We start from the raw sequence: 23984 nt of genomic DNA on the forward strand, positions 1-23984 counted from the left end.
CATTTAATTCAGTTGAATAATCTAATAAGTTTCTTGCTCGAGATGGGTGGAGCAGGTTTCTCTTGCAGAAACCAGGTCTGACGATTTATTTTATAAGAAACTTGTTCAATGTTTCAGATAAATTTTTTGCTTAAATCGAACCAGGGATTTTCACCGAGAATGATCTCTTTCTTAGACGGGGGTTTAGGCCTGCCCAGCCCGGCGCGTTTTCTGTGCCCGTGCAGTGCCTTCGCGTTCAGCCTCCCCAATTGTATAACAAACGCAGTGCTTCACCCTCGCGTTACACGAGAAAATGTGTTTTAAAATTATGATTAGGCTTTTTTTTCTTTTCCAGCCTATACTCAGAGGTCCAAAGGCCGATATAGAGTGAGAGGGGCTCAAGGAACGGGGACATGTGACGTCTGGGAGAAAATATAATTAATGACATCTGATTGTCCTATTTAGGGGAGCACTTATTGTTTCGTGGGGGCCACAGAGAAAGAAAATCGGGAACGTTTTGCTTCGCCGTACATTGTGGAATGAGTAAGCGTATACAAAGGCGATATGTGACGGGGAAATGTGCTTCGATTCACGGCCAACATGAACGGGTGCATAAGGACCCAACGCCCGTATACATACAGCCGTCGGCGCACTAAACATAACAATTAACACATCCAGGAAACGTAATGGGTCCTTTTTTTTTCTCGGGGTGATTTCTTAACAAAAGGAAACCTATTTTTACACCGACGCGAGGAAAATCCGTGTTCCAATATTTTTTTATCAATTTATATCTCAGTGATCTTTGGTAATTTGTTTGATATTTTCTCGCTAATTTGAAGTTCAAAACCAGCTAATTAACTCGCCTGGTAGTGGATAAGTGATAATAATGACTGTGCTTGGTTAAAATTGTTTCAGCTTAATAATTTAATGATTGATAATTTAATGAAAAATCCGGCAACATTGAGCTAGTAACCTATTTAAGAAAATAAAATTTGAACTCGGTGAGAATTGTATTTTTCAATATAATTTTTGTTATCGACAAAAATATTAAATTTACACCAAAATGTAATGATTCAGAATATTTTTTTTTCAAATGTATCACGTAAAATAGTATAGTGCTATAAAATTTTGGTTTTATCATTTTTAGCCATGATGTTTTTGAGATAACATGATCAATGTGTTCAGAGTGAAATGAATGTTTAAATGAAAAACAAAATCGTTTGCGATTGGATTAAATCCTGATTAATATTTGTTTGCTCTTCCCTCCACAAAAAAAGAACAAAGAACCAACAACCCAAAAGAAATAAACAAATAATAAAACACAACATGAATCCGACACAAACACCCAAACAAAAACCTGAACTCGTTTTTCTTTAATACGATCAATATAGTCTTAAATGCAACATGTTCAATTATCGCGTAATATTATTCGTTTGTCCTTTCTTGTTTTCATTCTGTAGAACGCATAGAGTACAAGTCGATCAGAAGTACCTCCAAAACAATATACTTATTTCTAAAGTGACAAATTCGTTGAAAGAGCAGTCATCACAAGAAGATGATTATCAAATGCCCATCAAATTCTACGGAAGCCTCTAACCATAGATAGAGATTCCATCTTTTTAATTTCCTCTTTTGACTCAAAGTTGTATAACAATGTCAAGCATGCATGCATGCATTTTTAATTTTTATAATTTCCGAGCACCACAATATTTATAGGCATGTGTTGAGATCAGGCACTCGGCCGCCCCACCTCTGAATTACAGAACAATGACGCAGTTTGCTGTTATTTTTTAATATTATTTATAGGTTAGTGTTGCATGAAATTGCCAGTGACCAATAAAGTCATGTATACATTTCCTGGACGTTTGAGGACACTGAGGGCGTTGCGCGCAGGCTAGGCGCTCACGCGTGTGACGATGATATCGGTCGTCTGTAGCGTCAATTTGAAACGATCGTTGTTGCTTTAATGACTGTCACTGTCTTTAATACTTATATTTGCTGCTGTTATTTTGATATAACCGTAAAAAATTTGAACTATCCGTTCTCACTTGTGTTAAGTCGATCGTTTTCGTCAGATTAATCAATTAAATTTAACACGAAGAAATGTTTTATCGAGGACAGCTACGTGATCAATGTGTGTGCCAATATGCAGTGAATGCATGTGATCAATGACTTATTCTTGTGTCCGACCAATTTTTTTTTAAAAGGCGAGCAAACGTGTGTAAAATATCCATTTATCCTTCATGATTTTTTGACTGAAGGTCCAATAGCCCAATTTAAGGCATACAAGTAGTAATTTCCCTGTGCCTACGTTTGTGATGTCGGAAGTGCAACGTGACCGTTCGTAACATTCGTGAGACCTAAACCACATGTTTACCACATTATCCAATTTAAAAATTAAAAAATATCGCACGTGCAAACAAGGGGCGTATTGGCAACATGTTTTGCTTGTGATCAATGATGTGTGACTGCTTTTTCACTAACCCTCATTTTATCTTTTCAATTAGAAATTAAAAAAAAATACGAAAAATAAAATGCATCTGGAACGGTAACAATGATGCAAGACGAATGTATCACGTATCGCAGTGTGATTGTTGAAAAGTTCATTTACCGGTCATTCTCTATACATCAATTCAATTTGCGGGGGGGGGGGGGTGACCAATGAACCCCCCTCATATCTGCAAAACAATAAGCGTAATAAAGTTTTTTTTTTCTTGTGGCGTGCCCCCCCCCCCCATCTGGTACTGTGCCCCCCCCCCCCCCCCCATGCCCCCGAAGCTGGCGACGGTGCTGGGGGGGGGGGGGGGGGCTACAAGTATGTCGTCATTTACATTTAAAAAGAGACGGAGGTTAGACAGAAATGAACGATTGATGCTGTGTTTTTGTCCGCCACTTTGCACCGAGGGGTTGACACAAAAAGAGGAAAATTAGTGGCGCCTATTTCTGGGGTCATGATTCGACCAACTTTTGATGTTGCATTTGCGCCCGAAGGCTCACCCGGAGGAAATCAATCATATTCTGCTTAGTCTCAACATAATAAAACATGAATTCTTTCTTCCCAACCCATCAATCGAGCCCGCTGGCAATCGAATAGCGCAGGGATGATAAAAAGGCAATAATTTAAACGTCCTTATTTTAGGACTTTTCAAACATTTGGTTGGCAATTTTGTAACTTTTTTTAGTACAACCAAAATGTCAATTTTTATAACGGAAATGTATATTGTTGATTTTTGAGTTTATTGTAAATATTAATTATTTCATTTTATATTAATTTTTGATGACCTTATATGGTACCTATCCCGACCCACTATCCAACAACCCGGTATGGTAGTCATTGCTTATGGAGGTCCTGCACAGGCGTAGATACTTCAAACTATTAATAGAAAATGAATTGAACATAAAAATGAATGAAACTGAACCCCCTCCCCCTCCCCAAGCGCAAGAAATCCGAAATCCCAAATACCAGAATATTAAAAGTCTGTCTCCACTATCGTTCATGAAAATTTCTTTCGGCAGTTGAGGAAAATAATTATAGGTGACATTTCTGACATTGTATCGTATTTTATAACAAACTACTTTAAACCACCTAGAAAAAGGTATCTCACACAAAAAACAGAGAATTTTCCAGAAGAAGGTTGTTTCGAAAGTAGGCCTCGGCTGCCCTGCACGTTGACCTCTTTTCTGTGATGTATGTTTTGATTGTATAGCGCCCCCCTTTTAGACACTGAAAAAAAAACCCAACCAATCGCCAGTTCCAAGATGGCGGCGCCCATGAGCGCTTGTATTTTCGGTCGTCTGCGTTGTGGAAACTGACTCGGATAATAAACGTTGAATTGGATTCTACTAAGTACTAAACGATGAGCAAACGGAAACGCGAGGAGGGAGAGATGGAGCCTAGAGAATTTACAAATAATTTCGATGCTTTCAGCGAAGAAATATCGAAGAGTTGGCAACAGGTTAGCTGGAGTTACCCAGCCCTGAGTTTTTTCATTGCGTTGTCTATTAGGGCTGGAGCGCATTTTTCTCAAAACTTGTAGTATTTGCAAAAAAAATTTGGAAAAAGTTCAATTTTGTCCCCGTTACACACTATTTGCAACTGCAACTCACCCCAAACTTGCCTGGAATAACCATTACACAGGTCCTTGAAGTAAAAAACGATCCACGATGAAGATTCAGCCTACAATTGCAGTGAAAACTAGCTGGAGTTACCCAGCCCTGAGTTTTATCATTGGGTTGTCTATAGTATTAGGGCTGGAGCGAATTTTTCTCGTAACTTGTAGTATAGGCAAAACATTTTGGAAAATGTTCAATTTTGTCCCCGTTACACACTAATTGCAACTGCAACTCACCCCAAACTTGCCTGGAATAACCATTACACAGGTCCTTGAACTTGAAGTAAAAAACGATCCACGATGAAGATTCATCCTACAATTGCAGTGAAAACAGGAGGAATAACCGCTAACTTGACAACCTTGCTGGATTGGCCAGGACCGCAATTGGTTTGTGCACAAAAAAAAATTGTGTACAATGAATGGCGGTCGATTAACAGGCACAGAGAGCGATCGCTGTCAACTACTCGGTTTCGCCGGCTGCGCTGGCTGTTGGCGCATGACGTCACGCAGAAGCGTAACACCCGATGACTGTTTCATGCACTATTGGTTGCGGTTCCAGTACCAAAGCTGTGATGCGAGTGGTAAACCTTATATTAGTGCATGAAACAGTCATCGGGTGTTACGCTTCCGCGTGACGTCATGCGCCAACAGCCAGCGCAGCCGGCAAAAACGAGTAGTTGACAGCGATCGCTCTCTGTGCCTGACCAATTGCGGTCCTGGCCAATCCAGCAAGGTTGTCAAGTTAGCGGTTATTCCTCCTGTTTTCACTGCAATTGTAGGCTGAATCTTCATCGTGGATCGTTTTTTACTTCAAGGACCTGTGTAATGGTTATTCCAGGCAAGTTTGGGGTGAGTTGCAGTTGCAATTAGTGTGTAACGGGGACAAAATTGAACATTTTCCAAATTTTTTTGCCTATACTACAAGTTACGAGAAAAATTCGCTCCAGCCCTAATAGACAACCCAATGAAAAAACTCAGGGCTGGGTAACTCCAGCTAAGTGAAAACAGGAGGAATAACCGCTAACTTGACAACCTTGCTGGATTGGCCAGGACCGCTATTGGTTTGTGCACAAAAAAAATTGTGTACAATGAATGGCGGTCGATTAACAGGCACAGAGAGCGATCGCTGTCAACTACTCGTTTTGCCGGCTGCGCTGGCTGTTGGCGCGTGACGTCACGCGGAAGCGTAACACCCGACGACTGTTTCATGCACTAGTATAAGGTTTACCACTCGCATCACAGCTTTGGTACCGGAACCGCAACCAATAGTGCATGAAACAGTTATCGGGTGTTACGCTTCCGCGTGACGTCACGCGCCAACAGCCAGCGCAGCCGGCAAAACGAGTAGTTGACAGCGATCGCTCTCTGTGCCTGTTAATTGACCGCCATTCATTGTACACAATTTTTTTTGTGCACAAACCAATTGCGGTCCTGGCCAATCCAGCAAGGTTGTCAAGTTAGCGGTTATTCCTCCTGTTTTCACTGCAATTGTAGGCTGAATCTTCATCGTGGATCGTTTTTTACTTCAAGGACCTGTGTAATGGTTATTCCAGGCAAGTTTGGGGTGAGTTGCAGTTGCAATTAGTGTGTAACGGGGACAAAATTGAACATTTTCCAAAAATTTTTGCAAATACTACAAGTTACGAGAAAAATTCGCTCCAGCCCTTATAGACAACCCAATGATAAAACTCAGGGCTGGGTAACTCCAGCTAGCAACAGGTTAAGTATTCGCCATTTCGGGGCGGGCCGGGGGTCAGGAACTAGTCCGAAAATTTGGGACTCTCAATACAGTCACGACAGTGTGGGGGTCAGGAACATGAAGACTTCGATTTTGAGAGGGCGCTCATTCCACTGAAATCACTTTTAAATTTTTTAAAATCCAAATTTACTTTGACGCCATCGCTGAAATTTAGACAGTGTGGCGTGGGTAGCGAAATTTATAGAAAAGTAGGGAAATTACAATATAAATTATAATGAAGATTGGTAATCGTGTAGTTTTAGGACACTTCTATTTTTTACAACCTAGCCCCATAAATGTGGCCTATTTACTGGACTGCCTCCGTAAACATAGGCCACACGTCCACATGTACAAAAAACGTGTCGACTTTGCCAAATTTTGATTTTCACATTTAGGCTTAGTTTGTAGGATTTTTTTGCTTTAGAAGCATACTCGCCCACTTTATAGGCTAGTCAGAAAGTGCTGCCTTTTTCAGATGTCTAATTTTTGTGAAATTTCATGTTGAAATTTTGATACGCAAACGTGTAAAAATGAATCTGGAAATTTCACGAAAAATATACATCTGAAAAAGGCAGCACTTTCTGATTAGCCTATAAAGAGGGTGAGTATGCTTCTAAAGCAAAAAAAACCCTACAAACTAAGCCTAAATGTGAAAATCAAAATTTGGCTCCGTCGACACGATTTTTGTACATGTGGATGTGTGGCCTATGTTTACGGAGGCAGTCCAGTAAATAGGCCACATTTATGGGGCTAGTCAGGACCATGAAGACATCGATTTTGAGAGGGCGCTCATTCCACCGAAATCACTTTTCAATTTTTTTAAATCCAAATTTACTTTGACACCATCACTGAAATTTAGACAGTGTGGGTAGCGACATTTATAGAAAAGTAGGGAAATTACAATATAAATTATAATGAAGATTGGTAATCGTGTAGTTTAGGACACTTCTATTGTTTACAACTTCAGTTCATAAATCAAAACCCTGTCCTCTTTCCACATAATTAAGCAGCTGAGCTAATACCAGCGATACTATTTACATGTAGATGATTCTAAACACATGATAAAGTGACTTTTCCTGCTTGTATCATATCATCGCCAAATGTTTAGGTTTTAAGTCCCAGAACATAAAGTGTCTTTTCATCCCCTTATAAGTTATATGGAACGGGGTCCTAAACGTGCACCATTTCCACAAGTTGTTTACATTAACCGGGAAAATGATATTCTGTATCTTTTCCTAACTAGATAAGTGAGGGTTTTGCAGGTAAACTAAAAGCGGGCATATCCAGTCTCCTGCCTCGTATGGTGGAAGGGCTGAGGCAAGCGGATGACCATGACGACTCGGTGTATACTGGGAAAACTGGTGAGCCATTTCAACTCCGTGAACCGCGCGTCACTAAATATGAAGTTGGTGTGATGTTTTGATGTTTTTGCCAGCTTTATACATTTATATAGACCATATATGCCTTCTGTAGCACCATAAATATGGCTCCACATACTGGACTTCCTATGTATAATGAGCCACACGATAGGGATACGTGAAGCTTCGTGTGTGGAAAAGTTGTGTTGAAGGAAATCAAAATCAGGACTGTTTTTTTTTCACTTGATATTCACTATGGTAGAAACTTAACCAGTTAATAACCAGGAAAATTGAATTCTGTATCTCTAGATGCCTAGTTATCCTGTAATTTTCAGGGAAAATTTGCAGAGAGTTTGTCCACAAATGACTGATGTTTTTCCTCAGGGGTCTTGCTTCAACCTATTAATTTTCCTGGACATTAGGCCCCCCCAAAAAAGTCTCCGGTTTCTGGTATGGAGCTTGCCCCAAAAGTGGTGCGGCGACGCGGCTTTTTTTTTTTTTTTACCTGATTTTTTTGCTTCAAATGTCGGCTGATGACTGCAAATGGTGCCCAACTAAACTTAGTGCAAATATATGGGAGTCCAGAGAGGCCACATAAAGCTTATTCTCGACCATAACCCAATCTAAAAACACGTTAAAATTGTGCAGCAGCAGGATTCCAGTCAAACCAGTGAGTTTGGCGGTTTTGAGACATCATCTTTCATTGAAAAAAAACTTTTTTTTGGGCCTTAGTTGAAGTATCTCCCGATTTCGATGTCCTCAAAATCAACTTTTCCCCACATGCAGCTATCCCTACCGTGTGGCTCACAATACGGAGAAGTTCAGAGTCCAGTATTTGAACCACATTTATTGGGCTAGCATTGCTGATATCTTCAGGTATAGCTCTCCTGTACCTCCAGCTCCACACCGCCTTCCAGCAAGGCGACGACTTGGCCACGTCTTACCAGCATCTCAAGGCCCCACTACAGAGGCTCCGAGGCCGACGCCATACCTTCCTCTGCGGGGATGCGGGACCTTTAGCCGTGGGTGCCGTGGTGCTGAGCAAGCTGGGCCGAGCGTCCGAGAGCCAAGCCTGCGTTGACAAGTACGAAACTCTGAACTAGTCGTGGGTTGTGGGATAAGAAATTGTCAAAATCAGACTTGTGACGTGCAGTGCTTTGGAAATTTAGGGGTGTCAACCAAATTATTAGCCCTAACTCCCTAGGCCTTTTTGCTAAGATGTAGCCTCAATCCTGCAAAATCCTCAAATTGGCCTCATGGAAATACAGCATAGCCTCAATCCTGCAATTTCTTCCATTATTTCTTGAATATGGTCCGTGGCGGGGTCACCACTGCCTCAATCCTGCAAAATCTGCGGCAGTGACTGTCAATATGTTGAGGCTTGGCCAGTGACATCCTGGAGCAGTACGGAGGATTTCAAGCATAATCCAGGCCTATATTTATGCATGGCTGAGCAAAAACAACACAAGGTCTGGCCCAAGACCTTGACAAAGTGCATCCTACGAAATCAGTTATGCACTTTTGCCATGTAACCTCAATCCTCCTAATTCCTCCACTTTGGCAAAGAGGATTTTGAAGGATTCAGGGCGGTTAGGGTTAAAGAGGGGACTGAAAATGTTACAGGAAAATTCATAAAAGTTGCTGGAATTTCAGTTGGTTTGGAAAAGCTCCAGAAATGTATGTTTAGTTAAGGAAAAATCTTTACAAATCTAAAGACTCCTGGAAAAGTTCTGGATAAATGTCTAAAAGCCAGGAAGTTTGCAGGAAAATATGATGGAAAAGATCTGAAAGGTTTCCAAGACGATTGAAAAGATCTGAGTGGACTTATTGTAATATTCCTCAGAGGCCCTTTAAAGTGCCCTGGGAAACCCTGTTAAAGTCGTGGTAAATTTTTTAACATTCTTGAAAAGTATGGAACATTACTCAAAGCACAAAGGGTCCATCAAAATGCATATGCTTTACAAATTGCTAGAAAAAAAAAATCTTGTGTGTTGCACAGCTCTGAACAATATTATTGGTTTATAGCAGGGAAAGTTTTGTTCAGCTAGGTTACCAGCCAAAAGGTTGTGCAATGTTTCATTACTTGTGACTGGTACTTGGCAACTTGTCACTTAGCTTTTAAAATATACTAAGCAATATTATCTGTCTAGCATCTTCAAGAAATTGGGGCCCGTGTTATACATGTATATCGTCACCGTTTTGACGAAGTGACACATCCGTCCAAAACTGAGATTTTCTGAAATCTGAGATTTTTGAATATTCTAACATTTTATGATATCCTCTACATGATTACCAAATTTCGAGACACAACATTCCATCGTTCGTTAATTACGCTAATTGCACAAAGTGTTGAAAGTGTTACACACTAAGTTTTTCGTTTTGACGAAGTGACGGATCTCTATGTGTCACTTAGTCTCATTGATTTTACACGTGTGCTGTATTTAGAAATATGAAGCCTCCACGATTTGCGTTTTGACGAAGTGACGCATCTGCGTTCTAAAATGTATCAATTTCATATACGCGCACGCGCTGTGTACAAACACATGCCTCATTTTTGTGAAGAAGTAGATTTTCCGTTTTGCCGTAGTGACGGATATCTTTAGTAATTAATATCTTCTAATTAAACACAATTTTATGAACAGAGAGAATTGTTTTTGGCCATTTAACTCCTGTGCTATTGCTATTGTCTCAGTTATATATTTTTTCAATTCTGGGGGAGAAATGTACACAAAAATGCAGATTGAAAAATCCACCAACTTCAAACGCAATTTTCTCAAAACTCGGTTTTGCATCTGTGTGCACAGATGTGTCACTTCCTCAAAACGGTGACGATATGAGAGACACTGCTTTTTAAGCATCCACCATATTTCTGTAAATTATATCAAATTTTTAAATATTTTTTTTCAATTTTCAATTTTTCTTTCCAGGTTACACGACCTCCACAGAGCAGCCCTGGACCCCGGCCTCCCAGATGAACTCCTCTACGGCCGCGCCGGGTACCTCTACGCCCTCCTGTACCTCAAGTCCCGCCTACCGGGGGTAACCATCGACGATGCCGTGGTGGAGAGGGTGTACCGATGCATGATTGAGTCCGGAGGGACACTGTCTAAGAGAGAGAAGTCTAAATCGCCGCTCATGTATGCCTGGCATGAGAAGAATTACGTCGGGGCTGCGCATGGGATGTGCGGGATTCTGTGCTTGCTAATGCAGGTAAGCATTCCAATGTCGCCCATTTCTAGGGCCCAATTTTGCGATTCCTACAGAGCCGCTTTACATTTCGTGTAAGCACTAAGAACCGCAAAGAGTATGCTATACACTTCAGGAGAAGAATCAGCTTTTGTGATGCAGCATTTAAATTGTCCATGCATAATGAGCAGTAGCACATCTTTGACTGTGAAATATGCTTAATCCTAACTCCCTAGGCCTTTTTTTGCTAGGATGTAGCCTCAGTCCTGCAAAATCCTCCAATTGGCCTCACGGAAAAATAGCATATAGCCTCAATCCTGCAAATTCCTCCATTATTTCTTGAATATGGTCCGTGGAGGGGTGACCACTGCCTGAAACCTGCAAAATCCTGCGGCAGTGACTGTCAATATGTTGAGGCTTGGCCAGTGACATCCTGGAGCAGTACGGAGGATTTCAAGCATAATCCAGGCCTATATTTATGCAAGACCTTGACAAAGTGCATCCTCCGATATCAGTAACGCACTTTTGCCATGTAACCTCAATCCTCCGAATTCCTCCACTTTGGCAAAGAGGACTTTGAAGGATTCAGAGCTAGGGTTAAAGGTTTGCATAATTTTCTGCAAATAGCATTTATTTATTATCCACATCCAACAGCAGAACAAACCGCCAATTACAGGACTGGCATAGCAATGCCACTACCATACAACCCTGACATTGTGTCAAAAGTTAAATCTCACGCAAGACTAATTTCCTGTGAAGTTTTCTGAAAACTGTAGCATGCAACATGTGCCTTTTGACAAAATGCAGCTGAGAATAAGTAGACAATGTAAAAAATGGTTCCCTAACTTTTGAGAATTTTGTATATTTACCTTGAGTGGGAATTACGATATCCGGTTATGACATATATTGACATGCATGTTAGTTTATTTGTTTATTGGTTTATTTCATAAAATTCATATTGCAGCAAAATGCTGAATTACATGAAATTAAGTGTTGAAAAACAGACAACTAAAAAAAGAAATTAATTACAGTTTCATGGCAAAGAGAATTATTACAACTATTATTATTCATTATTTCTGGTAATGAAACCAACGAGTCCTCAAAAGCGTTCCAGGCACTGTAGCTCGGAAGCCTGAAGAAACCTGTAGAGTGGAGACAATGAGAAGAAATTATAGTTTTAGAGGTGGGAGAAAAACCCCAGAATGATATTCTAAGGAAAACCCACGGAATCAGGCAGGGACTGAAAACCAGGCCCAGGCAGGAATCGAACCCGGGTCACATCGGTGGAAGGCAAGGAAAGTACCGCTACGCCAACCTGACTCCCCATGCCATCATTTAGAGGTGGGAGGAAAACCCCAGAATGATATTCTAGGGAAAAAACCATATAATCTGGCAGGGACTAAAAACCGGGCCCAGGCGGGAATCGAACCCGGGTCACAGCGGTGGAAGGCGAGGAAAGTACCGCTACGCCAACCTGACCCCCCATGCCATCATTTCACCTTCTTTTTAAGGTCACTGCTCCCTGGGCCCAGCAGTTCCTCCATTCACACATCAAACCCAGCGTGGACTACGTCACGCAGCTGGCCTTCCCATCAGGCAATTTCCCCTCGTCGCTAGGCAACAGCTCGGACCGGCTGGTTCACTGGTGCCACGGTGCGCCGGGCGCCATCCATATGCTGCTACAGGCACACAAGGTACCCAGTTACAGTGAAATCTCGATAAGTCAAACTCTGATAACTCAAAACAACTGTTAAGTCAAACAAAGAATCCATTGGCTTCAGTAGTATAACAATGATATACAACCCTGCTTAACTCATAACTCTGCTTAAGTCAAATTTTGAACCTGTTCCCTTGAGGTTTGAGTTATCAAGATTTCACTGCACATGTAATCTGAATCTTGACCCAGTTTCGTGGTTCTGCTAATCACAGAATTCCACACTTATGATCACAATGCTGTGCTTACAGTACTGGTAAAGAAATTATGTGCTAATCCTGTAGGCACAGAATGCTTAGCTACCGGATGTACTCATAAGCATCAGCCAAAAATGTCTTGACTATGCTGTGAAACATGATGAAGCTAGAAGAGACGTTTCTGCCGTAGGTTGGGGAATTTCTTCACACCTCTAGGTGGAGAGAAGCAATGCATGACAAAGTGACTTGCCCAAGGGCACACGCACCATAACCCCAGGCTGGACTTGAACCCACAACATGCAGCTTTACCTGCAGACCACGAATCCATTACCCTTAACCACAAGGCCACAGCACTCCACACCGCCCTCTGGGGTTCATGCACAGACCCATTGAGTAAATTCCTGTTTTTTATGTTAATCAGCAGGTATTTGGGGAGAGTACGTGCTTGGGCTGCATCAGAATAACTTGCTGGAAATGACACACGTATCTATGGGAAGTGGCTACATAGGCGCATGTGTGATTTCCAACCATAGCCAAATAATGCGGATACGGCCTTACTCTCGTCGTTACATAGCGCCCTCTCATGTTACATAGCGCCCTCTCGAGTTCATGAACAAACTCAATGAGCTATGCAAATACAATGTATGTTAACATTGCCTTATGACAGGTATTTGGTGACAGCAAGTACTTGGAGGCGGCGCGGAGATGCGGCGTCGTAATCTGGGAGAGGGGTCTGCTTAGGAAGGGTTACGGGCTGTGCCACGGCACAGCCGGCAATGCCTACGCCTTGCTCACACTGTATCAGAGTACAAAGGACAGCAAATATTTGTATCAAGCTTGTAAGGTGAGGCTCAAAAGACGGTTACAGTTTTAGATGTTTGAGAGGATCAAAAGGATTTAGGATCATTTGCATTTATCCCAAATGTAACCTAATGAATGAAGAACAGCTTACTTGGATTTAAGATTGTACTGGTACTAAACACCCCGTGAAATTGTTCCGTCTGGCTTGCTGTCATTTAGAAGAAATCAACAAATGTAGGTGATTTCCAACGATCAGTCCATTGAGTGATTTTTGGAAATGCAGAGTGCTACTGACGAAATTGTGTTTTGTGATCAAAAGGTTGTGCATGGTTTTTCTTCTTCTTTATTTTCTTGAAAAGTGTAATATCTTCTGAGCTGCCTCTTCAACAGGTTAGGTTTTGAACAATCTTCTTTGGATTTTTGAGTGGTGGTGTTATTTGAAACAGACACGGGAAAAAATGTTGCAACCTGACGCCACTTCCGCGATTGTGTACAAAGTCTATGGAGAGTCAGGAGTATTTTCTAACAAAATTGGAAATGTTTCTCAGTCCCAGATTCATGTTATCATCATGTTTTGCAATGAAAGACCTTCATTGAGATGATATATGAAAAAAAAGTGGTGCTAGGTTGCCACATTTTTTCCAAAGACACACATGCACGAAAAGCAAATGGTTCTATATGCCTTAAGTGTTTTGATTCATGAAGTTTGTCTAATTTGTTTATTTGGTACTTACAAAAAAAATCATTAATGAGGAAACAAGACCGTTTTTAACTGTTGGTTTTCTTTATTGACAGTTTGCTGAATGGTGTCTGGACTATGGAAAGCACGGTTGCCGTACTCCCGACCGACCCTTTTCTCTGTTTGAAGGTGAGTTGAGAAAAAAAATAATAAGATTACAGTGAGAAAGTAAGTTCCATGGATAATTCAATGGGTGTGCATCAAGTTGAGAGTGATATTTTGTATTTTTTTTTTTAAATCAAACATTGAGTGTGAAAAGAATTTCTGAAGAGTACACTGTACCTTGTGAGACCTTAAAGGGGCCATGAAGTGAATTTTTCTTAGGAACATAATAATTTTGTGCAACTTTCTACTCCTCTTAAATGTATGAAAAACCTTTGACATCCCTTTTTGGTGATATATATTAAAAAGTGCACTTCTTTAAAGGGAAAATACAACATTTGCAAACATCAAAAAATAAAACTACCAAATCATTTTGAAATACGTTGCTGGACTGTTAGTGAATGACAGTGTAAAGCATCCTGTAAAATCATGGCACCTGGTATACTGTCATTTTCAAGAAAAGTGGTATTTTTGTATCAATTTCCAACGCTGGTCGACCGACCAGCGTTGGAAAAAAACTGGCTTTTTTTTCAAATACTGGCCCCAATTGTCCATCGCACTTGTTCGCAATCGATTACACACCTATGAACGGGTACAAGCCAGCTAGACTGGTTCCCTGACCTTACAATTCCCCAATGTATGTAAACTGCTCTGTTTCTTCTTATATGGAGTCAGGGAACCAGACTACAGGAAAACAATTGTTTTTGTTGGTTTTTATAGCATTTTCGAACCCAAAACCTCAAAAAAGTCAGTGTAACTATATTTGCTATATATTTCCAACCCCCCAATTCCATCCATTTCTGAAAATTACAGCAAAAGCAAATGATGTATATTCCCTTTAAGCATTAAAAATTTTCCATGCTTTTCTGGACAACTGAGGGCGCTGTTGCTGTGATGTCAGTTCAGGACGACACTGTTAATTTTACGGGTTTTCTGTGCAAATTGTGAACCCAACAATTTACTCATTGAAAACATTTGTGAGAAAAGTTTGCTCGTTGCCTTACTGCCATGTACTGCTGGCACAATGTATCGCCAAAGAAAAGAAAATTTACGACAGCGAAATATCCCAAGTTCTGGCAACTTTTGGTGCTGAAATGGCTGAAGCATTGAGGTTTTTGCCTGAAATGACATCATACTTTTGCTCATGAATATGGGAATTCGCTTTAGCAAAAAAAACAAAAAGCACCAAAATACCCTTGAAAATAGCAAAACGAATCTTGAAATAAGGTTGAATTGGACACAAAGATGCATTGCCAAGGACTCCGCTAAAAAAAAATACATTGCATGGGGCCTTCAAACTTTGCCCAAAAAAATGATGAAAACCTTTTCATGTTTTGAGGTAGAAAAAGAAATGCCCCCAAAAAAAGCCACAAATCAGTCGGATTGAGAATCAAACTAGACTCATATAAAGAGTAAAATATCAGGGAAAGGCCATCACACGAGCACAACTGGTCTCCTGTAATGGCATTTTCCTGCCACAAGAGGGCGGTATTGTACACAAACTCAACCCATCTCCTATGATAGCATTTTCATACCACAAAAGGGCGGTCTTCTCCATTAAGGAAACTTCAAACGAAAGAAACATGAATTCTGTGATACATACCTACAGGTGGGTGCGGACATCCAGGATTATTTTCCATTGGCTTGTCTAGCTCCCAGACCTATGTTCTTGAAACTCAATGGCTCTTGAGTCTGGAGTGCTGAATGGTAACACATAGCAATCGATGAAAACGTGTGCAAATGAATAGATGTTTTCATCAGACAACGTCAGCCTGCCCTGACCCATCAGCCAATTCATCCCATCAGCGTTGCAAGAAAAGTATTTCAACATGCCCTTATTGCAATTTTTTTCGCATTCGTTACAGGAATGGCTGGCACCATCTATTTCTTGGCCGACCTTCTCAATCCCGAAACTGCCCAATTTCCTGCTTTGTACATTTAGCTGGTTACTAGATATCTAACGGTCAAAGAGTTACAGACGAGAAAGGGAATTCTGCTGAGCAAGGACATTTGGTGAGCAGGACGTTGCAGACAACCAGTGAGATGCAGGTGATATTGTGTTATGCTTTGGTCCGCTCGTTCCCCCTGCCTGGCGCTGGGATGGGCTGATGAGCTTTACAAAATCTTGTGAAGGAAGTGGGGATGGCATTCTGGGTGATATCATGACCTATATAAAGACATCAAGCTGCAGCTTTTTAAGACCGCAGTTAGCCAATGTGCGCAAATCCTATCCAAAAATGTCTCATAGAAATACACACATTCCATACCGGATGTGATTTCTCTTTCATTGCGGACCATGTGGACATATTTTGAGCGTCGCGTAATATGCAATTTTACCCACGTGAATTCGAAGCGGAGCCTGAGCAAGTGGCGGGAATTGAAAATTTACAAAACAGATAAGTTTTACAGATGTTCCTATGTTATTACGCTTTTTAACGAAATTTTTTTTTTATGAATTGGAATAAAAGAGTGATGACTCAGTCTTAACGGCCGTTTAAAACCTTGCAGGGTCGTGGCCGTGATGACTTGCAGGTCACGCAAAATCTATCCAATCAGAGCGTAAATTCATCAGCCTATCCCAGCGTCCTGTTTGCTGGGCGGGGGTAGGAGTGAAATGCTTTGACTGTGAATCAGTTAGTAGACAATATGTTTGTTAATATTTTCACTTGAGCTATGTTACTTCTACTTTGGCTTAGCAAAAATAATAAAGTAAGCAAAGTAATACTAACATCTTCCAGATACTCAATACATTGTGATACATATGAAAAGCTCTGCTGTAGCAGGAACAGTCAGAAACAACTTGTTCCTTATCATTTCGGTTAGTGGTAACACCATGTGGTAATAACTACTGCTTAGGAGATATTTAGTTCTGAAAAGAACTTGTCCTGCTTATTATCAACTTTCGCTAAGTAGTTTTAGTTCCGATAAGAACAGTGTCGTAAAGACAAGTTATTTTAGAACTTAAAGGGAATGTACAACATTTGCTTTTGCTTCAATTTTCAGAAATAAATGGATTGGGAGGATTAGTATGTTATAGCAAATATTGTTAAACTGACTTGTTTCACGTTTTGGGCTTGTAGATGCTGGAAAAACCAAGAAAATCATACATTTTCTTGTAGTCTGGCTCCCTGACCCCACTTAAGATGAAACAGAGAATTTATAGACTTTGGGGGAATTGTAAGTTCAGAGAATCAGTCTAGCAGGCTTGTTTCCCTTCACAGGTGTGTAATCAATTGCAAATAGTTTTTGCAGTTTTTGCAGCAAAGAGTTTGCAAGCAGTTTTTGAAAAAAGCCAGTTTTCTCCGACCAGCGTTGGAAAAATACAATTTTTCTTGGAAATATTAGCACACCAGGAGCCACGATTTTACAGGATGCTTTAGACTGTCATTCCCTAACAATCCAGTAAGGTATTTTGTGATAATTTGATCATTTCGTTTTGAGATGTTTGCAAACGTTGTATCTTCCCTTTAAAGCAGTACTGTTCTTATCAGAACTAAAACTACTGAGCGAAAGTTGATAATAAGCAGGACAAGTATTTTTCAGAACTAAATATCTTCTAAGCAGTTATTACCACATGGTGTTACCGCAAACAGAAACGATATCGATACTCCACCATGCAAAGCCTAAAATCTTATAAATTGTTTATTAAAATTAAAGGGCCCATGACGTGAATCTTACTTGGGAACATATTTTGTGCAACTTTCTACTCCTCGTAAATGTATGAAAACTATTTGACATCCCTTTTTGGTTAATTTTATTGAAAAGTGCATTTTTTTAGAACATTTATAGTTTTCCATGCTTTTCCTGACCTATGAGGGCGCTGTTGCTGTGATGTCATTTCAGGAAGAGACTGTTCAGTTTAGAGGTTTTCTGTTCAAATTGTCAACCCAAAATCTGTTCATTGAAAACATTTGTGAGAAAAGTTTGCTTATTGGCCTACTGTCATGTACTGAAACAATGAATCACCAAAGAGAAGAAAATTTACGAAACCAAATCTCCAAAATTCTGGCAAATGTTGGTGCTGAAAAAGCAGTAACATTGAGATTTCGGCCTGAAGTGACATCACACTTTTGCTCATGAATATTGAAATTGGCATTAACATAAAAACCAAAAAAGGCACCAAAACGCCCTTAAAAAAAATTGGCAAAATGAAAATTGGAAATAATGTTATTGGGACACAAGAAATTACATTACATGGGCCCTTAAACATGTTGTTTCTGGTTCAGAGAAATGCTGTTAAAACTACTGTTCAAACTGAACTATTGATAGCTTCAATCCATAAATGGTCTTATGCGTGTCGACACTGGACAAAGAGTAAGTTTAAGGCCTACTTGAGCATGAACTGTACTTTGAAGTTACTGCAGCAGATTTATTTTCCAATGGCAACAAAAGATCATGTTTTGCAGAGTCGCTTGTAGGACTAATGTAAGAATATTTTATTTCACTTCATTTCATATGCCCCTCGTTACAGAAAAAAAAAGTCTTTATCTAATGTTCTCTTGCCAAGTTTTGTTACATTGTTTTCCTGAGAAGTTTTGCTTTATTTTTTACGAAGATTTCAGGATTTTTTATGTCCTGAAGGAAATCGTTATGAATTTCCCACTTTACCTACTCAATCATTTTTCTGAAGGGAAAAAGCTGGAATAATGAGCATTAACCAATGTTACTTGTTAAATTGAGATTTAAAAAAAAACTGATTCATTCAAAGCCTGAAGATGTTTCTTTTCTTCCTTGCCAAGAAGTAAAATCAGATGCTGCTTGAACTTATTAACAAAATCGCTTTTGACTCGAGATGTTTATCAAAATTCAGAGTCTTGTAATTTTGCAGCTTACCAATAGACATATAGTGTTCCCAATGTTCATTTAATTGTTGAATTAATAATAAAAGGTCTTATGATCGAAAGAGGAACTGTGGCAACACAAACACCCATTTCTATTAGCCCCCCCCCCCTCCTCCTTCCCAAAAATCAAGTTGAGTTTTCCCACTCACCGACCATCTTAAACTCTTTTTATTGAAAGCAAATTTACAATAGGTACAGGGTGTTTAAAAAAAAGAACGAACGCTCAAAGCGTCCTCTTTTTCACAGCTTAAAAAAAAATACATCGCAAATATCGATACATATTTTGAGAGTATAGTCCATCAGCTTTTCAACAACGAAAAAATCTTTCCAATCGGGTAAATATTGATTGAGTTATGGCCAGTTGAAAACAAGTACATGTATTGCTTTTTCCGGGTTTTTTTCCACGGCGACTGAGATTTTGACTGCCGCAATATTAAGAACACGGACCGAAACTTGCATTTGAGATAAAGGCTACCAGGTAGAGGACAGAGCAGCGAAGTAAACATCTAAGAAGTTAACCAAACAGTTCTCTTCAGGACTACCATTACTTCCAAAAGGAGAAATGACCATTGTTGCAAAAAAATAAGTAATCAACAAAACAAATAAAGAAAGATGAAAACATAAAAGAAAGCAAAATTACCCTCACCCAAAATCCATTACATTTCTAACAATTGACAATTGAGACCGTGGACAGATTGAAAAATCGGCACTTATTTTGAATTGGCCATAACTCAATAAATATTAACCCGATTGGAAATATTTTTTTCGTTGAAAAGCTATACTCTCTAAATATGTATATCTATTTGCGATGTATTTTTTTAAGCCATAAAAAGGGAACGCTTTGAGGCTTGGGTGTTTTTTTTAGACGCCCTGTATAATACAACAACTAGAATGTGTGCACAAAATAATAGTATATTGTTATTGATACCTAGTGTTTTTTTCAAACATTAGCAGAAACTGCGAAAAGGAGTCTGTAAAATTGCAACTGAAAGAAAACGTTGAATATTTTTGTATTCTGTCGTGTTGGGTTTTGGGATGAGTGTGAATATTTATGTGAATCGTCCAGGAACCAACTGTGAGATCCTCTCGTCATTTTACTTCTCCCAGCATTCTTTACAACCTGCGAAAAAAAGAAAAATTCTGTCACTTTTCTGAATGTTAACATTATGTGGACTTGAACCGGACACCAAACAATTAGAATTTCGTGAGAACTAATTTGAATGTCATTTATGTGACGAAATGGAAGTCAAGATGTTAGGAAATATGTGCATTATAAATCACAACTCAATTTCAATCCAATTGAAGTCTGTAATGATTTGCACAAAATAGATGAGAATTTTTGATTTGGCGTGGAATCGAACCCAAGACAAACTGATCTGATGCTCACCGCCTCCGAATATCTCCAGCCTGATAGCGATAGCATTTTCCCATTTGAGGGGCAGGATGCGAAGGTAGTTTGTAGAAACCGCCGGGCGAAAGTCGTTAATCTTCGGGTAGAATTGTCCACGTTGCCTTCATAAATCTTTGGGGGAAAAAGTGAAATTTGTCCAAGAATCGCCATAATAAAGTTGCATTTATAAAAGTTGAGTTTGTGCTCTTGCCCACGTTTACATGACCTGAATAGATCTAAATAATTTTTAAAAAGCACTCATATGAAATTATTTAAATTTTGTGAAGACCTCCATTATTCCATCTTCCAGAACCCCAACAAGGCACATTTTGATTGGTTAAAAATTTTGACCAATGAGCAGCCAAGATGGAGTACAACTTTTGAGCCTGCTGATTGGTCGAATAGCTTTGTCTAATTAGTAAAGCTGGTCAATCAGAAACTTTTGGCTAGCATAAATTAACCAATCAGCAACGATCTTTGCTACATCAAATACCGACCTTTGGTTGACTGTGCATGTCCAGTACGCACGACATGTGCTCGGTGTCCGCACCGTACTCAACCTTGAACTCAGTCACGTAGAATGTGTGGATGGGACTGCCCTGCGTGAGTATCGCAGTCACGTAGATTGTCGATGGTAGACGAACCTTGAGAACGAGGACAAAAATAGTTTGGGAGAAAAAAAACGAGTAAACATTTAAACTGCATCGTGGTGAAACTGAAACTACATATTTTCTTTGTATTTTACATAAACTGGATCAAATAAATCGGTTGTAGCTTGTCAACTAGTTTGATTTGCCAGATCTTGGTTTGGTAAACCGGCTTGATTTGGTTTGTACCGAGATGTAACTTGGATTAACTGGTTGGACGTTGTTGTATTGGTATTGATATCGATCTGGTAAGCAATCTGGTTTGTACAGAAGCTAGGTTAGGTAAACCGGTTAGACTTGGTTTCAATCTGAATCGGGTAAGCTGGTTTGATCTGGTTTATGCAAGATCTGGCTTGGGTGAACTTTGTAAAGCCGCACGTTTAGGCCTATAACCGCTTTATTGATATCGATCAGGTATTAATAACCGGTGTGATCAGTTCTTGGTAAAATGGTTTATAACTCGTACAAAATTGTGGTCAGGTAAACTGGTCATACCTGATCTCTAACAGGTTTGAATGAACTAGTCTTATCTGATTTGAACATGGTTGAGGTTGGGTAAACTGGTTTGATCAGGTTTGTACCAGATCCAGGTAAGGTAAACCGGTTAGGCCTGGTTTGTACCTGTATCCACTGGCCTACGTCGTTCTCCCCGGGCATCCAGCCCGCCAGGCCTTGGTTAAACTTGGCCAAATGGGGCTGGTGCCCTGGTTGATAACTGGACGCGGTAAACTGGTCATCCTCTATATCGCCAAGGAGAGGATAACCGCAGACATCACCGAAGATCTTGGTCAGATCGGTAAACTCTTTGGAAAGGAATTGATAGAAGGCATTGGATGATTTTTGGTTTTAAAAGAAATGCTTGTTGGAAAAGTGGAAACTTGAGAGAAATTTTGAGTCGCTTAAACTCTTGTGGAGTATCTGAAAATTAGGAAGGATTCATTTGCAGTTGTGAAAAAAACTTTCACAACCGAAGCGCCGCTCCAAAAACTTTAATGAAGAGAAAACTCTTTTTTTTTTGAAAACCGGTGTCATATGAAAATCGGACTCGTGTGAAATTCGGACTCTTTTTCCCTTTTATTGGTTAAACCCTCTCACGTGACCGGTCCCTCTCCTAATATTATCTATGCATGAGCATGCGCAATACCACCAATGAGTCCGTATTTCATAAAACCTAAATTCATGCTACACCGGCACCAATCGTGATGGCGAAAGTGTGGTACTTTGGTATACGTTTTTCGGAAATAAGTTGGGAATGTTTTCATTGTACCAAATTAGCACGATGATTAAATGTTATAGCTTTTCAAAATTCATTATTAAAACGCATAAAGACGTGATACACACATTGACAACAACCACCACGAGTGACTAGAAAAGAAACAGATGAAGAGACACAAACGACAACACTTTTTTTTCCTTTTTACCGGGAACGGCATTGGGAGCGCCTTCCGAGAACACTACCCCTACTACCAGCAGCAGGAACGGTAGGAGCCGAGCCGCCAGCACCGCCGACATCATTGCAACTCCCCGCTCTTACGTTACCCGACAATCCTCTGGCTTTGCTGAAATTTCTCTTTCTGAAATTTGGAAAAAAGCGTTCGAAAACTTTTCACTTGGGAAAAGAGATGAAAAGAGTTCAATCTGTAAAATGTAGGATAGGTTTGGCGTCCACTCACTGTACAGAAAGTCCACAGAAATACTTTGGAATGAAATCGTTCTTGTTTTGTCTCAGAAATTTGAAATCAAGACTTTCTGTCCACATTTATGTTTAAATTTAACATGAAACAAAAAATCAATCGCAGACTCATGAGCCATATGTGATGGAATGGATGGGAAAACTACCCCCACTTTTGACCCCGACACTTTCAAACCCTCAGCTAGGGAAAAAATTGTCTAAAAATATCAGTGTATGTTTTCAGAAACGTTTCACTGCATCTGCCCATTGCCGGCCGCCGATAGCAGGTCTTTCTTCAAACCTGGACTCCATTTCGGTATTGGCTTTGGGATATTTTTTAGGACCTTGACTTCGGGGAATTCAGCTCAATGCAGCTCCATGTTCTGCTTCGGTAACATAGCGTCCTGTGATTTAAATTTACAGCGTCTTGTTTGGTCCACAAAGTCTTGCACAAGATCCTGGAGCCGGACTGGAGACGAAGCCAAGATTTGGAAAATGACGTTAAATTTCGAACATGCGCAGCGGCGCAGTCATCTTCAACTTCCCAGGAACAAGGACAGGGGTAAGAGTATCCCCTCCACCCACCCCTCCCCCCACCCCTCCCCCAGCAAGATTTTACCAATTTCTGAAGAATAACAACTCGAGGAAACGACAGCCGATTGCAACTCCCCTGTCGGTGTGTATGATGATGGACATGACTTTTTTGTACTGTCTTTGAACTTCGGGCGGTAAAATATCAGGGGTCACTTTCTTTAAACACACTCTTTCTCTAAAACCCGAACCCTAAAGTCTGAAGACGACACTGGCCACCGGAAAAAAATATAATCAAAAGGAATTTGATAAAATGTCATGTAGCCTATAAAACTTTGTGTTACAAATTGTATTGCCTCGGGCACACTATCATATCAGTTCCTGGCATTTTCTGGACGCTTCCTTCGCCCCGTATTTGTAGAACACATGTTCTTCTTTACTTTAATTTCTAATCGATCCCCCCCCCCTTTTTTCATGAACTGTATTGAAAATTCATCAACAAAATACACTAACATGATGCAGGACTATATCTCATAGTCATAGGCCACATAGAGACAATGTATCGCCCTCGACACACATTTTTACAGTGTTCATGTGTTTTAAAAGGTTCAACTTTTTTTTAAGTTCAAAAGATTGCAATATCAAAGTAAGACTCACCAGAATCGTACAACGTGTCTTCTGTCACTCCGTGATCCGTGGAATTGTCTGGGGTTTTTTTTGGTGTGTGACAGTTGTCTTAATCTGAAATCTCTGCACCTAATTTTGCTTCCCATAAAAAAAAAAACAGCAATCGATAGTTCCAATGGACAAATATGGTAACAATGACATCTGGCGTGGACAAATGATCAATAGTTTGCGTTTATAGAATCATAATATATTTTTGCTAGTGTATTGATTTTTCCAAAACGGTTATGTCTAAAAACGCGCATGTCTTTTTTTAGGGGCGGATCGCGGATGGGGGGGGGGGGTGGAATTTT

The 23984-nt window shown here is 40.1% G+C and overlaps 1 protein-coding gene and 1 pseudogene across 1 annotated transcript; one reads left to right on the forward strand and one right to left on the reverse strand.

Moving 5' to 3' along the window:
* The first annotated feature begins 3710 nt into the window (after positions 1-3710).
* LOC119719673 (lanC-like protein 2) lies at positions 3711-16257 on the forward strand. Its single transcript, XM_038189171.1, has 8 exons — positions 3711-3935; positions 7073-7190; positions 8064-8271; positions 10115-10397; positions 11885-12067; positions 12952-13128; positions 13881-13953; positions 15792-16257. Exons 1-8 carry the CDS (start codon positions 3837-3839, stop codon positions 15866-15868), a joined length of 1218 nt encoding a protein of 405 aa, XP_038045099.1. The 5' UTR covers positions 3711-3836; the 3' UTR covers positions 15869-16257.
* A 2859-nt stretch (positions 16258-19116) lies between these two features.
* On the reverse strand, positions 19117-23730 carry LOC119719189 (annotated as a pseudogene).
* Positions 23731-23984: the final 254 nt, after the last annotated feature.

Source organism: Patiria miniata, unplaced genomic scaffold, assembly GCF_015706575.1.
Source record: "Patiria miniata isolate m_02_andy unplaced genomic scaffold, ASM1570657v1 HiC_scaffold_8, whole genome shotgun sequence".
In the NCBI taxonomy this organism is placed as follows: domain Eukaryota; kingdom Metazoa; phylum Echinodermata; class Asteroidea; order Valvatida; family Asterinidae; genus Patiria; species Patiria miniata.

What these genes read in the sequence shown, in the direction of transcription:
- LOC119719673 (XM_038189171.1), top strand. Translation starts at nt 3,837, where the DNA reads ATGAGCAAACGGAAACGCGAGGAGGGAGAGATGGAGCCTAGAGAATTT. An exon ending in TTCTGTGCTTGCTAATGCAG is followed by an intron (nt 10,398 to 11,884) that starts GTAAGCATTCCA and finishes CTTCTTTTTAAG; the next exon opens with GTCACTGCTCCCTGGGCCCA. An exon ending in TGCTGCTACAGGCACACAAG is followed by an intron (nt 12,068 to 12,951) that starts GTACCCAGTTAC and finishes GCCTTATGACAG; the next exon opens with GTATTTGGTGACAGCAAGTA.